Source organism: Lepidochelys kempii, chromosome 8 (genome assembly GCF_965140265.1).
Source record: "Lepidochelys kempii isolate rLepKem1 chromosome 8, rLepKem1.hap2, whole genome shotgun sequence".
Taxonomy (NCBI): Eukaryota; Metazoa; Chordata; order Testudines; family Cheloniidae; genus Lepidochelys; species Lepidochelys kempii.
In genome coordinates, this window is record NC_133263.1 from 69,286,704 (window position 1) to 69,301,437 (window position 14,734).

Genomic DNA, 14,734 nt, shown 5'->3' on the forward strand with positions numbered 1-14,734 from the left:
CTAAATTTGGAGAACTGAGAATAGTGAAATAAACTATTTTCCAGTAAAGATTTATATCTATTATAATTAGTATATTTATTAGTATGTATTTAGTATATAATTACTATAATTAGACTGATTAGACTGCTTTACATATTCTCTGTTATGTGATATACAATATCAATTGTATCTATCTATATAAGAATATTTGAATTCTTATTGGGAAGCCTTGTGTACATACATTCAAGTTGAGACCTTAGGAAAGGGCACAAACTATTCTACATCAGATAGCAAACTGTTTTCATATCAAAGCTTGACATCAATTGAATTGCATTTCTCCTACTACTAACTAAAGTTGTATTGGCTTTTGCTACATGGTGCTAATTGATTTTGGTGGCATTTAATTGTTAGTACAGTTTGGCATAAAAAAGGAATCCATTCTGGTTTCCTATGTGACATTTTAGTGGCCCACTATATAAAAGAAAATAAAAGGATTCCAGTGAAAGCAACAGAAATTTTACCTTTTATTTATATAGGAGCAGAACTGGGCTCAAATTCTGTTAATGGTAACTTAATATTCATATTGGAACCAGTGGGTCTTATTTTACACTCTGCTGAAGTTTAATGAAGTGACACCAGATTAAAAGTGGAGTAAAGAATCTGGCCCAATACCTTAAGCAGCACTATCTGTAGCTACAGTGAACAAATATGTCTTTAACTTGGCTAATTGTGCATTCTTTTTTTGTGTGCGATATTTGTAGTTCCGCTTTGGTGGAGATGGTGAGAAGGGCCCAACAATCTCAGCTCAAGAAGCTCAAGCCCAAGCTATTCTTCAGCAGGCAAGGGTAAGAATGTTAAACTGGAATAAAAATAAAGCAGCAAATACAGAGGAGACTTGTGTGAAGTTGCCTGTTATACAATATATGTATATATATATATATATATATTGGGGGAGAGAGAAAGAAAACATGAGATAGATGCAGATGATATAGATGTTTGAGTGAAACACTGAAAGCAGAAATGAAAAAGAACGTTTCAATAAGTCGTGAATATTATATATACACACACATACACCCCCTCACACCCACACGCGAGACATTGATTCACGCATGAATGTTAAGATGAAAACTGTGGGAGTGAGGACAACAGATTTCATAGGCTTGCCACAGCAGCAGAGCAGCAGAGCATCTGACCAGAGTTGTGGAGGAATTTGGGATGACAGGTTGATGAGCTGTCCAAATCAGCTTAGTGTCTGTCTTCCCTTGATTAATTCTGGAAAGTGTAATATGCCCTCTGGAATGTGTATATGTATGGTGACACCAGCATGCTTCATTCTCGCTGTGTGGTCCAAATGGTTTAATTGAGAGATAGAAGCAATCATCAGTGTGGGATAGCACAGAAGAAAGTGGCTTAAAATACTAAAGTGTCTTCTTTAGTCCAATAGAAGAACACTTCTTAATTGCAAAGACAGACATCCAGTTCTTAGGGTTACCAGTGGTTTATTCCTACTGAAAATATACTGATTTTATGAGAGTGGAGGACAAACTTAGTATAAATTTGTATGCATGGTCTGTTATAGTCTCATTTAGTAAACAGTAACTGACACAATTGCTAAGTGATACATTTTATGCATCACACTTGTGACAGCTTAATACACACAATCTTTTAAATATGGGTTGCCAGTTGCTAAGCTCAGCAAAATAAACATCTACTCATGAACATGCAGTTATAACCTTACTTACCAGCCACTAGCATGAATTAATTACTAATAATCTGGCCATGCAATGACTATTATGTAATTTTTATAGCTTCCCCTTGAAATATGTTTTTTATTTTCATTTTTTAACAGATTGCTATGAGAGGGCCACCTGGCCCCATGGGACTCACTGGAAGACCAGGTCCTGTGGTATGTTAAACAAAACAAGGATAAAACACTGAATACACAAGAATTAAAAATGCATGGTCCAAATTCCTGCCTCACTTACATCAGTGCAATAAAAGTGATTTGACTGGGGACTTCATTGGTATAATTAAGGCCAGAATTTGAGTCCATATTCTTTTCCTGGGTCCTAAGTTCAGCCTGTAAGCTAATTTAATGTTTTGTCTGTATGGATAGAGTACACTTTAAAACTTGTGAATGTCTTATATAACTAAATAAGCCTGTGCAGTTAGATAACTGCACCTTTCAGTATTCAGGGTGTTTACTATGGAAAATATTAGGAACTGAAAGGAAATGCTGCAGAATAATCTTACCTGTTTATCGTAGGTAAAGTAAGTCAGTACTGTAAATTGGCACAACTCCCATTGACTTCTAAGAGAGTTGTGTCTATTTACTTCAGGGCTGAATTTGGTTCACAGACTAATATTGAATGATTTTGAAGGATATTATTGTCACTGTGGTTATAAAAATATTCTGAGTTCAGTACCCAGTCTGCAGCAAACAAAAGGGACAGCTTTTTAACAGCAAGCATATCAAATAGCTTTTAGGTCACCATTACATTTGCTACTGTGATCTCTACACAACATTTTAAAAGGATAGCATGTGTGATAACAGTGGAGAATCAGGTAGGAGGCTCTGCGCTTTGTAAATCACCTGACCAATCTTGTAATTATAATTTCCTCTTTTAGGCAATGGGTACATTGTAGACTCAAATAATTCACAAAATGCTGTAATTTAGCATTTATCATGTTTCAAAAAGCCATTTAAATATAGCAACAACAATATAAAATAACTGCTGGAACTAAGATTATAGGCTTTGTAGAAAACAAGTCTTTTCTAAAATTATCTCAGGTGATTATATTTATCCTCTTCGATCCAGACAGTAGGGTTTTTCTCTAGACTAAGTATAGCATCCATATTTGGAAGGATTCACTGAGTTTGGAAAGCAGTATTTAGTCTGTTTTGTTGGCATGGCTAAATTGGCAAATATTTTGCCTGTTTTGTGATTATGATGATCGCTAACTGCTGTATTTTATCAATGTGTTTTGCAAAACAATGGATGAACTGCAGCACAAAGAGAAAGTTTAACTCTCATAATGACACAAAACAAACATCTTGTTGTAAAATATATACAAAAGCATGCTTACCATTATTTAATAGCAAAGCAGATTATTAATGTAGAACAGGTATCCATGAAACATTCCTGAGGTGGTATAATTGTAACATCAGGAGTACAAACACTCTTCCTCCATCTTTTTTGGCCCCTCATTGCCTTTATGTGCTACCTCAGAAACGGCTCATTGTTGAGTGGTAACATTGTGACGTCATGGTTAAGTCACTTCCCCTGCTCCATCTTTCTACCTCCTTTTTCCCCCTACTGTCATCATCTCCCTTCCTAATTCATAGCTCACTGGATGAAATATTCATCAGCAGGTAGGAGGGGTAAATGGACAACCACATTTTATCTGTCTTCTATCGAATCCACAGACCAGGCTCTTAACCCTATTACTGCTGCCATGTATTGTTCTAGTAGCACAGAGTAGCCAAAAAGCTGTCTTAACTGTACCCCCTCTGGATTCCTTTTGTGAATGGGAAATCCCTTGGGGTGGCTTGGTAGCCTGTGGCCCCAGCATCATGTAGCTGTGAAGGACCCTTTCCTCACCAAGTTATGCTGAACCCCAAAAGGCCAGTCCCAAGGATTGGCACTTTCTGTCTATCTAGGTAAAACTGAGTGGTTTCAGCTGAGTCTCAGTTAATAAAAATAAACAAACAAATAAATAAACAATTTCAGCTACAATCACTGGGCTTTAATTGTAACTTTGAAACAGATACACAAGGGAAAATTCTTCAGTGGCATAACTCTCCCAGAGTCAATAGCATTGACATTGTCTGTCAGCAGAGAGCTTGACCCGCAGACTTTTGGTTGATCACAGTTTGGAAAATTTCATTACATTTATAATAAATCAGAATAAATTGGTGCAAGGTAACAAACCAATGGATACCCTATTTCCACTGGTGTAAATCAAGAGACAAGAAGATCGCATTCATTACATACTATCATTACCATTATATAACTGTGGTAACACTGAATCCATTTGTAAAGAATGGTGCAATATTGCTAGTGTATAGTTCTGTTTACTGATAGTCCTGGCTACATACCACCAACAGTTTACATATTAGAAGCATTGGTGGCTCTTTGTATGGGAAGGCTAGGGAATGAACCACATTAATAGCTATTTTGCCATCAAGCCACCAGGAGGCTCTAGAAATCCAGCTCTTCTGATCTGGCAAAATGTTAGGCCAAGGTTTCCAGAAGTGACTAGTAATTTTGGTTGCCTCAGATTTTAGATATCTCACCTTGAAATATCTGAAAAAGGACCTAATTTACAAACATTGCTGAGCACCTGTCCTCTGAAAGATCAGGCCCCTTGAACAATTCTCAAGTTGAACAATTCAAAAACAAGGCTCCCAAAATCACTAGTCATTTCTGGAAGTCTTGACCTTAATCTGTCATGTATTTTGCTAATTTAATTTTGAGAACACCAATTAAATACATTAAGAATCATATTAAATGTATTATTAAAAATCACTTTTCTTAGCATAGCAGAGTTGTAGTTACATTAAGTGTTAGCATTCACAGTGTTAAAGTAGATTATTTATCCTTTTTTTGTCTGAGGTCGTTTCCACTGATTGTGCAAATGTAAAACCGTTTAAAAACTAGGTTGGTACAGAGAAACCTGTGCTAACAGTCATCTGCTGACTATGGTCACCTGTCCTAGTGGGAAGCAACAACTCAGGTCTGGTTCTTGCCTCACTTAGGGCTTGAACCACTGACTTCAGTTGGCACTAGATCAGGACCTTAGAGCAATTTCTCTTCATTTCAGTAGGAGAATCAGACCCCCAGTCTCAGCAAAGTTTGTATAATATTAAGTACACAATATTTGGTGCCAACTATTCAGTCAGAAATGCAGCAATCCTTTGCGCTTCTTAGTAGGCTTCATTCTATTTGTATACTCTGTTGGTTACTCTTTTTGAATTATGTTGGTATGTTTTTCAGTGGAACAAATATTAATGGAAAAGGCAAAGAGATTGTGAAAAACGTTAGGCCAGATCCTAGCTACTCTGATTTACTCCAGCTGAGGATCTGGTCTAGTACTGTTTTTAAGACCCAGAATAATATTATGAGATAGAATACACTCCTTGCTTATTATTTACTCTGAAATGTTGTGTCTCTATCTGTCTGATGCTATAACAGTGTAGAAATATAGTTATTCAGATTTGTCACAGGTCATTGTAATCAATGGAAAGGCTCTTATTGACTTCAGTGAGGTTTGGATCAGGCAGTCAGATTGTGCTTTATTTCTACAGTTGCACAAGGGTGCCGAAAATCCACTTTCAGGACTTCCTGTCTCCTCCTTGATGCAGGAAGCAGACATGTTTTAATCATTCATGTTCTCACTGAGCTGATATTTACCTGGCAAACATTAATATAGAACACAGTGGACAATGCCTGGTCCAATTTAATTCGATGGATTTTTAACATTTACTTTGATGAGACCAGTATTTGGCCCCAAGTTTGCCAGACTTTTACAAAATGATCTTTCAGGTACTGTAATCGCATAGGATGGTTTCATAATAGCTAAGGAAAAAGTGTTTCTTTTCTGTAATTAATTTCTAGAAATAGCTAACAGTTTATCCTGTTAAAGTTTAGCTGGATAATTAAACTCACTGTATTTTGCACTTGTTACATAGGGCGGGCCTGGCTCACCAGGTATTAAAGGAGAAAGCGGCGACCCAGGTCCCCAGGTACAATACAACATCCTTTCATTTTTCAGTATATTACCTTTTCATGCTTTGCAGCATACAAAAATACATTCCCATTTGCAGCATATGGAAATAGCATCCCTCTATTGGAGAGCAATCAGTTATGTGCTTTTTACATATAATTGAAGGTGAATAGCTTTTCATGTACAATGCTGCAGCAAATGAAACAGTTACCTAGATTGTTCATTTTAAAATGTGAAAGTAACAAGCTGCCCTTCTGTAAAGAGGACCAATTATCACATGTAGAGTGTCATCTCTTGAAAACTAGTTTTAAAATTGGTGCTGGAAGCTCTTTGCTCTGCTCTGTACTGTACATGCTCATAAGTACCATTAGCATCAATGTCTGCAGTCATATGACCTTGGGCTGTGATATGATCAAATCTCATAAACTGAGCAGGGTTTAACTTGACTAGTAATTAAACAGGAAATTTCCAAGAAAAACTTTGACACTGGAAGAGGTGGTGTTGTTGATTCTATGGATGATCCCTTTCCTTCTTAGTAATTACTGCATCAATCTCCCAGCTTGATGTTAGAGAGCACTGGCCAGTTTAAAGCACTGGAATCTTTAAACTTAGACCCAAAACTAAGGTCATAAGCACTTGTGACCAGTTAAGAAACTATGACATTTTTTTTAAAAGTCTGTAGTGCGAACACCTGTCACCTGGCCAAATGCCAACTTGGGTACACATATTTAATCATGTATTAAGTAACTATCCTAGAATCCACCTTGGCACTAGTACAGAAGTAAAACATTACAAATAGCTGATTAGTCTTTCATTTTTTCTGCCTACATTTCCAGTGTGGTCCCTTGTTAGTTTGGGTTTTTTTTCTATTTCTTCTTGTGGTCAGGTGAAGCTGTCCACCAGCTTGGACAGTCAGCCATGTCCTGGACTGATATGACTGGGTCCTTTGCCCCCTCCAGTACTTCAAGTTCACAGCACTCCCTTAACCTCAGGGAGACCACAGGGCCAGCCTGCCCCATTGCAGCCTTCTACTGCTGCTAAGGAAACTGTTAGTTTCTCCTAGCCCTCCTCCTCCCCTTCCAGAGCTAGGTCCCCACTTATGTCTTCCAACTGGGAATCAGAGCCAGTCATTAGCTGCTGCTTACCTGGTTCCCAACACATGTCTGCTGGGCTTCTCCTTAGATCAGGGTTTGCTACTCCCTGGCTCTGCAGGCCCTTAAAGGGTCAGACCATCCTGCTGCATTGCCCTAAATTATTGGGTACTGCTTCTGAGGCCTTTTTCAGCTGACATTTCCACCCAAGGTGCATATTGGTTTTGGACAAGAGTGCTCCCTTAGAAACACCTAGAACTGCCCTCACGAGAATCACATGTGCATGTGAAAGCAGAATGAGGTGTGCAGTCTGTGAAATACTTTGGAATCTCTCTGGATAAAATGTGCTGTGTAAATATAAGTTCTCATTAAATATAGGTGAATTTAATTTTAACGTGGCTAAAACAAGATTTGTAAACCATGGCACTGAGATTTTCAAAGAAATTTGGATTTCACGGGATTTGGATGCTCAGTTTTCATCACAAATTAATAGGAAGTGGGGACTCCCTTAGATAGCTTTGAAAAATCACAGTCTTGGTATTCAACACCATATTCCTAAGTTGTTGTTTAGCTGAGATGTTTGGCAGTTTTGTTTAGCTAGCTGTTCTAGCTTTTTGTTGCCACATATAGTATGATTTTAAAGATTGTTTTGTTTACATTCAGGGTCCTCGAGGTATTCAAGGTTCCATTGGTCCAAGTGGGAAACCTGGCAAAAGAGTGAGTAACATATATCTGGTAAAAAAATTAAATTGAAATCCAAATGAATTAACGCTTTCTCTTTACTCTGGATGTCAGTTGTTGGCATCTTCAAATGTTTGTATTCTTTTCAGGGTCGTCCAGGAGCTGATGGCGCTAGAGGAATGCCAGGAGAACCTGGTTCAAAGGTATGAGATCTGAGGTCATATTTCAGTCATGGTATGGATGATGCACATTTTAAATAGGCATTAATCTGCCCTCCACCACACTGAAAATGTAAAAACAATGTAGAAAGCTATTCTGCAATGAAAATATTGATGCTTCAGACAACCAGATAAGAGGCAAAAGTTGAGCATGAATCATCCATTTAAAAATATGGTAATTCATGGTAATGGACAGCCGTGTAACGTTTAAGTAATTTGATTCTTTGGGCTTGAGTCTGATCTCACTTAGGCTGCTTTTTTTTGCATTGGTGTAACTGTATTTTCTACAGCAGAGCTACTTCTGATTTATATCAGTATAATGTGTGACTAGAGTCAAGCCCTTTGTCTTGATGTTAAATTTATAATGGCATAATTACAGTGGAGTGTAAAATCTGGTGCACAACGGCTTCCTCTGCTTTGATGCGCACAGGGCCAAATTCTGATGTTCAGATGTATGTGCTCAACTCCAAATGACTTGCTGAGATGTGCACATGTGTCCATGGGTAGAATTTAGCCCACAGTGAGCTGGTGTAATTTACTAAGAATATTACAAAGTGTAATAGTCATTTCTAAGTCTCTATTTTTTTCTTTCCTAGGGTGATAGAGGGTTTGATGGTCTTCCTGGTCTACCTGGTGATAAAGGTCACAGGGTAAGATCAACATGAATGTTTATATGAAAGCTTATAAAAATGTAGTAGTAGTAACATCACCTCATTTTAAAAAATAACATAGGACTGTGGAGAGAGTTAAGTCAGAGAACATGTCAGAATTTCATGTTGCAATATAGTGTCAGAATTGTATTTTTACAAGCATATCATGTAAAGACTTCAGTAATGTGAATTTATAGTTAACGATCCACATACATATTTTTTATTTAAATATATTTCCAGAATTTGGGCTAGATTCTCAATGGGTGTAAATTGAAGTAGTTTCCTTAAAGTCAATGCTGATTTACTTCAGCTGCCGAATGGGTTGAAGTTGATTATTAGAAGAAAGTTGCAATATACTAGTGTACAAGTTCTACACTGAGGATGTACGTATCCTATGACCAGTGTGGTCATGGGGCTCATTTCCATGATGTTTCAACAGGCAGGTTTTTTGCCCGTGGCACCTTCTCTTCTCCGGGACCTCTCATTGCAGATGGGGAATTGAGATCACACAAAAAGTCTGTGGCACAGCAGTGAATTGAAGCCGGGTCTCCCTTCCACTAGGGCAGTGCCACAACAACAGGCCATCCTTTTCCCCTTGCTTTGAGGATACACAGAATTTAACAGCTCTGAACACAGAGTAATGCAGAAAGTTTTGCAATTGTTTGTTTGTGTTCATGGAAAACAACATCCTTGACTTGCAATTTTTTTAAACACCATTAAAAAGGCTTTCTCAAACAAAGTAGCAATCAAGAATACCTACAATGCTAAACTCTATTGCTTATTGACAAAGACTGACCCCTGGTCTACACTAGGACTTTAGATCGAATTTAGCAGCGTTAAATCGATGTAAACCTGCACCCGTCCACATGTTGAAGCCCTTTTTTTTGACTTAAAGGGCTCTTAAAATCGATTTCCTTACTCCACCCCTGACAAGTGGATTAGCGCTTAAATCGGCCTTGCCGGGTCAAATTTGGGGTACTGTGGACACAATTTGACGGTATTGGCCTCCGGGAGCTATCCCAGAGTGCTTCATTGTGACTGCTCTGGACAGCACTCTCAACTCAGATGCACTGGCCAGGTAGATAGGAAAAGAACAGCGAACTCTGGAATCTCATTTCCTCAAGAAAAAAGGCGCGAAACGATTGTCTTCTGCTGCTTTCACGGAGGGAGGGAAGGAGGGAACGGGGGCCTGACGATATGTACCCAGAACCACCCGAGACAATGTTTTAGCCCCATCAGGCATTGGGATCTCAACCCAGAATTCCAATGGGCAGCGGAGACTGCGGGAACTGTGGGATAGCTACCCACAGTGCAACACTCTGGAAGTCAACGCTTGCCTCGGTATTGTGGAAGCACTCCGCCAAGTTAATACACTTAATGCACTTAGAGCATTTTCTGCAGGGACACACACACTCGAATATATAAAACCGATTTCTAAAAAAAACGACTTCTATAAATTTGACCTCATTTCGTAGTGTAGACATACCCTTACTCAATCCAAACACTTCAAATATCAACATTCCAGAACTTGGAGAAAGACCAGATCTGAGAGCTAAATCTGGTTGTGTCTGGCCCTGTATAGCAGTTGTGGTGGAAGAAGTCATCGTCTTGGTATGCATCCCTATTGCAAGCGCTAGTCACAGCTGCACTTCCCTGTGCTCTCCTGAATGCGGTTCTCTTGCTAGTTCTCTCGTAAGTCTTAGCCACCACAGAAGGAACAAGAATAAGGCAGGATAATGATTCCACCCTCTTCGTGGGTGGAGCTAGCGAACCACGGATGGAAATATATGCTGCAATTTTCGAAGGGCTTGTGCAGTAGCTACACTTCCCAGGAACTCAGGGAGACATTGAATACTCCACATATGCCTACAGTGTAGTGTGTTGTAGTAGTATTGGAAGTTGTTCTCCTCAGTCCTGTTTGTACTTTTAGTACAATTCACAATTCTCTCAATCATTTTTCATCAATTCCTTTCTTCCTAGAGAATAAAAACAAGCAGCTCTTTGCCGATTTGAAATGTTGGTTGATCGGTAGGTGGCCAGTAGAGGGTGCCAGACATTAAGATCTAGTCCTGTGATACTAATTAGATCTACCCACAGGCCAATTTGAGAATATAATATCAAGAAGTGGGCCATTTGCGCAGAGGCTGACAAAATAATAATAATAAAAACCTTTCAGCTGCCAATCAATAAAGACCTTGACTGCAACATAAGTATTAGTGTTTCTGTCTTTTAACAAAGTTTATAAATCAACATTATTACCTGTGTTTGTGGCAATCTCTAATGGGACAGGTGATATCAACGATCTCTGGCAAGCTTTGTGGAGACAGGTTTATAGGAGGTCAGGGCAAGGCATATGCACTGGTAAAGATGCTCATCTGTCAGATGATTGCGGTGTTGGTTTTTTATAATGTTCATGGTAGAAAACCTAGATTCACAGAGGTACATTGATCCGAATATCGTTAAGAGATGGCTAGATTATGGCTATTCTGAAACTGGTCAGCATATTGAGTCAGAAATCACAAAGTCCCATTTCTCTGAATTTTTGTCTTCAAGATATCTGAGCTCTGGAGCTTAACAATTTCTAATTTAAAGGCACCTTCATCAATTGAATCAAGAACATTCTTGGCTTCAGCAGGGCAGAGTTCATCAGTAGGGACAAAAAACGGACCACAAACAAATAAAAGCAAATTCTTTGGAATTTTAAAATTCTCAAATCACATTTTAAAATTTTTGATGAATAGGAATTCCTGCATCAATTTCATCGATAGCAACTACACACAGTGTGGTGAAGTGCAACATCTTTCCTGTTAAGTTTGTCTGAAAGATTTCAAGGTTCCTCTGAAAGGCACACATTTTTCCAAACAGATCCCTGAGACTGCTTGCACACCCTTGGAGCTGCAAATTAGGGAATTCAAGTTACCGGTTTTATCACACAGAAAATCTACCTGTGACATAGAGGGGACTTCATTTATAAATTCCAGGAACTCATGAGCTATGTTGGTCTTGTAGTTTGAAAGAAAATCTATTATTTCTTTTGGAAGCGCACAATCTCTCTCTATCCTATTTAATCAGCGAACGTATTATGCTGCAACAGGTCACTGTATTTGGCTGAAACATCTTGTAAAAGAGTTTTAAAAAATGAAGTTGCAAGGTAGAAGCTGAATGTATCTTGTTAGCCAATCTCCTCACAATACCCATTGTTTTTCTTAAGTCCCCTGACAATTAACCGCACAAGACAGTCTGGTGAATGATGCGATGAAGTGTATTTAATGAAGGATTTATCGCTGCCAAATGTGAAGCAAAGCCCTTCTCTTTCTCTGTCATAGAGGGACCTCTGTCTGTAACAAGCAAGTTTACTTTCTACAGATCTAAACCAATTTTTTCAAAAAAGCCTTTAACTTTTCAAAAATTATCTCTCCTGTTGCATAGGTTTCTAATGGTAGTAAGCACAAAAATTCTTCCTTGAACATTTAACCATCATAAAATCTAACGAACAGTGATAACTGGGCAGTGTCACTTAAATTGCTTGATTCGTCCACTGCAAGAGACATGCTGGCATTTTTAAAATCAGAAACCAGTGTTAACAAATAAACCTCCTAAATTACCTCCAATCTTTGCACTGTTGTGGAATCAGACAGGAGAACTTGCTTCACACGGTTCACAATGTCATCTTTTATTTCTGGCAAAAAGCTCCTTCAGCATTTCCAATGTGCTCTCCTTCACAAGCTCGGCATCCAGGACAGGCTTTTTCTTTTTTTAGCTATTACCAACGTTTTCGAAGAGAAGTAGCAGTTGCTTTTTCCTCTACAGTCGCTGATGGTGTGAGAATGACATTTGAAGTGTGCTACAAAGACGTCAGAGTTTTCAGTTGTTTCACGTCTTGCAAAACTGCCAGGAGGATAGGCCGTATTGAAGTTACCAAGCTTTGATTCAATGTGATGCCTCATGTTGATGATCTCACAGATAGAGACAGTGGTTTGGAATATTAAACGCAAAGGTTTTGCGTTTATATGAGGTGGCGTAATAAATAGAAAATCCGCTGACCAGTTTGGGTTGAAACCTCAGTTTTTGCTATCAACTTGGCAACATTTACTCCCACCTGCCTTCATTTTTGGCTCAATTTCCATCACTAATGGAAAAAAAAGGTTGGCGTCTGAGTTCAGTCGTAGCTGTTGCTATCTCAAGAACGTAAGATCCAGTAAGCAGGGCTTCCTTTGTGCCTGGACTTACTGGGGCTGAGCCCCAGCACCTCTAGGCTTGGCAGTTCATAGCTCTGGCACCTCTGGACTCCCCGGCCAGCAACCGCTACTCTCCAGCTGTCCAGCTCGGAAGGCAGCACTGCCACCAGCAGCAATATGGAAGCCAGGGTGACATGATATGGTGTATGGCCATCCTTACTTCTGTGCTGCTGCTGGTGGCTCTGCCTTCGGAGCTGGGGGCCCAGCCAGCAGTCGCCACTATCTGGCCACTCAGCCATTGCTTAATTTGTGCCGGGGCTTGCTGAGGCTCAGCCCTGGCATTTCTTTCATCACAAATGAAGCACCGCCAGTAAGTTACTAAGGAAGGCATAGGCATAGGCATAGGCAGTGCATCACTGTTTGTGAATTTAATTATAAACATTGTTTCAAGGTGAGCTGGTGGGCCACATAGGAAGCCTTGGCGGGCCACATTTGCCCCCCGGCCACCTACTGAGTATCACTGATCTAATCACTGTGCATATCTCATGTATCCTCTGAAGACTGAGTAACCCTTCCAGAGTTGACTTAGGGTGGAGATTTATGTCTGCTTTCTAATATGGCATAGCAGAGCTGGCAAACTTTGAGACATTTAATTGTATGGTGAAAGAAACCTTTTTTGTTCTTATTCAGAAATATAGATAGCGAATTCATATTTTTTAAACAAATAAAGAAAGCCTTTTCAAGTCTTCCATCCCATTGCTTGGGAATCACTATAATACTTATATTAAAATGGGAGTCCTCTAAATATTTAGAAAGTATGACAAATCTGAAAGCAGTCCTATTCAAAGCCAAAGCAGATAGCTGCAGCCCTTCAGATTCATGTGTAGTGAGAGGACATAATGCAAGGAGCTGTTTGCATAAACATTCATAGAATCATAGAATATCAGGGTTGGAAGGGACCTCAGGAGGTCATCTAGTCCAACCCCCTGCTCAAAGCAGGACCAATCCCCAACTAAATCATCCCAGCCAGGGCTTTGTCAAGCCTGCCCTTAAAAACTTCTAAGGAAGGAGATTCCACCACCTCCCTAGGTAACGCATTCTAGTGTTTCACCACCCTCCTAGTGAAAAAGTTTTTCCTAACATCCAACCTAAACCTCCCCCACTGCAACTTGAGACCATTACTCCTTGTTCTGTCATCTGCTACCACTGAGAACAGTCTAGATCCATCCTCTTTGGAACCCCCTTTCAGGTAGTTGAAAGCAGCTTCAAATTCCCCCTCATTCTTCTCTTCCGCAGACTAAACAATCCCAGTTCCCTCAGCCTCTCCCCATAAGTCATGTGTTCCAGTCCCCTAATCATGTTTGTGGCCTTCTGCTGGACTCTTTCCAATTTATCCACATCCTTCTTGTAGTGTGGGGCCCAAAACTGGACACAGTACTCCAGATGAGGCCTCACCAATGTTGAATAGACGGGAACGATCACGTCCCTCGATCTGCTCGCTATGCCCCTACTTATACATCCCAAAATGCATTGGCCTTCTTGGCAACAAGGGCACACTGCTGACTCATATCCAGCTTCTCGTCCACTGTCACCCCTAGGTCCTTTTGTGCCAAACTGCTGCCTAGCCACTCGGTCCCTAGTCTGTAGTGGTGCATGGGATTCTTCCGTCCTAAGTGCAGGACTCTGCACTTGCCCTTGTTGAACCTCATCAGATTTCTTTTGGCCCAATCCTCTAATTTGTCTAGGACCCTCTGTATCCTATCCCTACCTTTCAGCGTATCTACCTCTCCTCCCAGTTTAGTGTCACCTCTGTATTCCCTGTAATAAAAAAAACACAGAGTGGAAAAAGAGAAATAAATCCTTTTCTACTGTAGTTATATTTTATCTGCAAGAATACTGATGTTGTTTTTAAAAAAAAAAACACCAACCTTTAGCATATTCTTTTTAGGAATAAATGTCACTTAACACATAGGAAGCTGCATTCTGTCTGCACCAGCAAATGTTTTTGAACAATGTTAAGGCATAGCAGCATGTAGAATGTAACTCAGCTTGAGGCAACAAAGGTGCAGTTAATAGAACCTCACTATCTCTCTTAATGACCCCACAATCACAATGAACAGTAGGGCAGTGGAATAAATACCTGCCATCCCTTATACAAGAGTAAATAAGCAATCACCTAAACCTCCCCAGCAGCACTCTGAAGGAGAAAA

At 39.6% G+C, this 14,734-nt stretch overlaps 1 protein-coding gene across 2 annotated transcripts in view; it reads left to right on the forward strand.

The window, feature by feature from the left end:
* COL11A1 (collagen type XI alpha 1 chain) overlaps nt 1-14,734 on the forward strand; it is a 233,513-nt gene that overhangs the window by 85,639 nt on the left and 133,140 nt on the right. For both annotated transcript variants that reach the window (XM_073356871.1, XM_073356872.1), the window contains 6 exons: nt 741-824; nt 1,829-1,885; nt 5,672-5,725; nt 7,461-7,514; nt 7,628-7,681; nt 8,293-8,346. In XM_073356871.1, the coding sequence (XP_073212972.1) occupies nt 741-824; nt 1,829-1,885; nt 5,672-5,725; nt 7,461-7,514; nt 7,628-7,681; nt 8,293-8,346 (357 nt within the window). The remainder of the gene's footprint in view (nt 1-740; nt 825-1,828; nt 1,886-5,671; nt 5,726-7,460; nt 7,515-7,627; nt 7,682-8,292; nt 8,347-14,734) is intronic.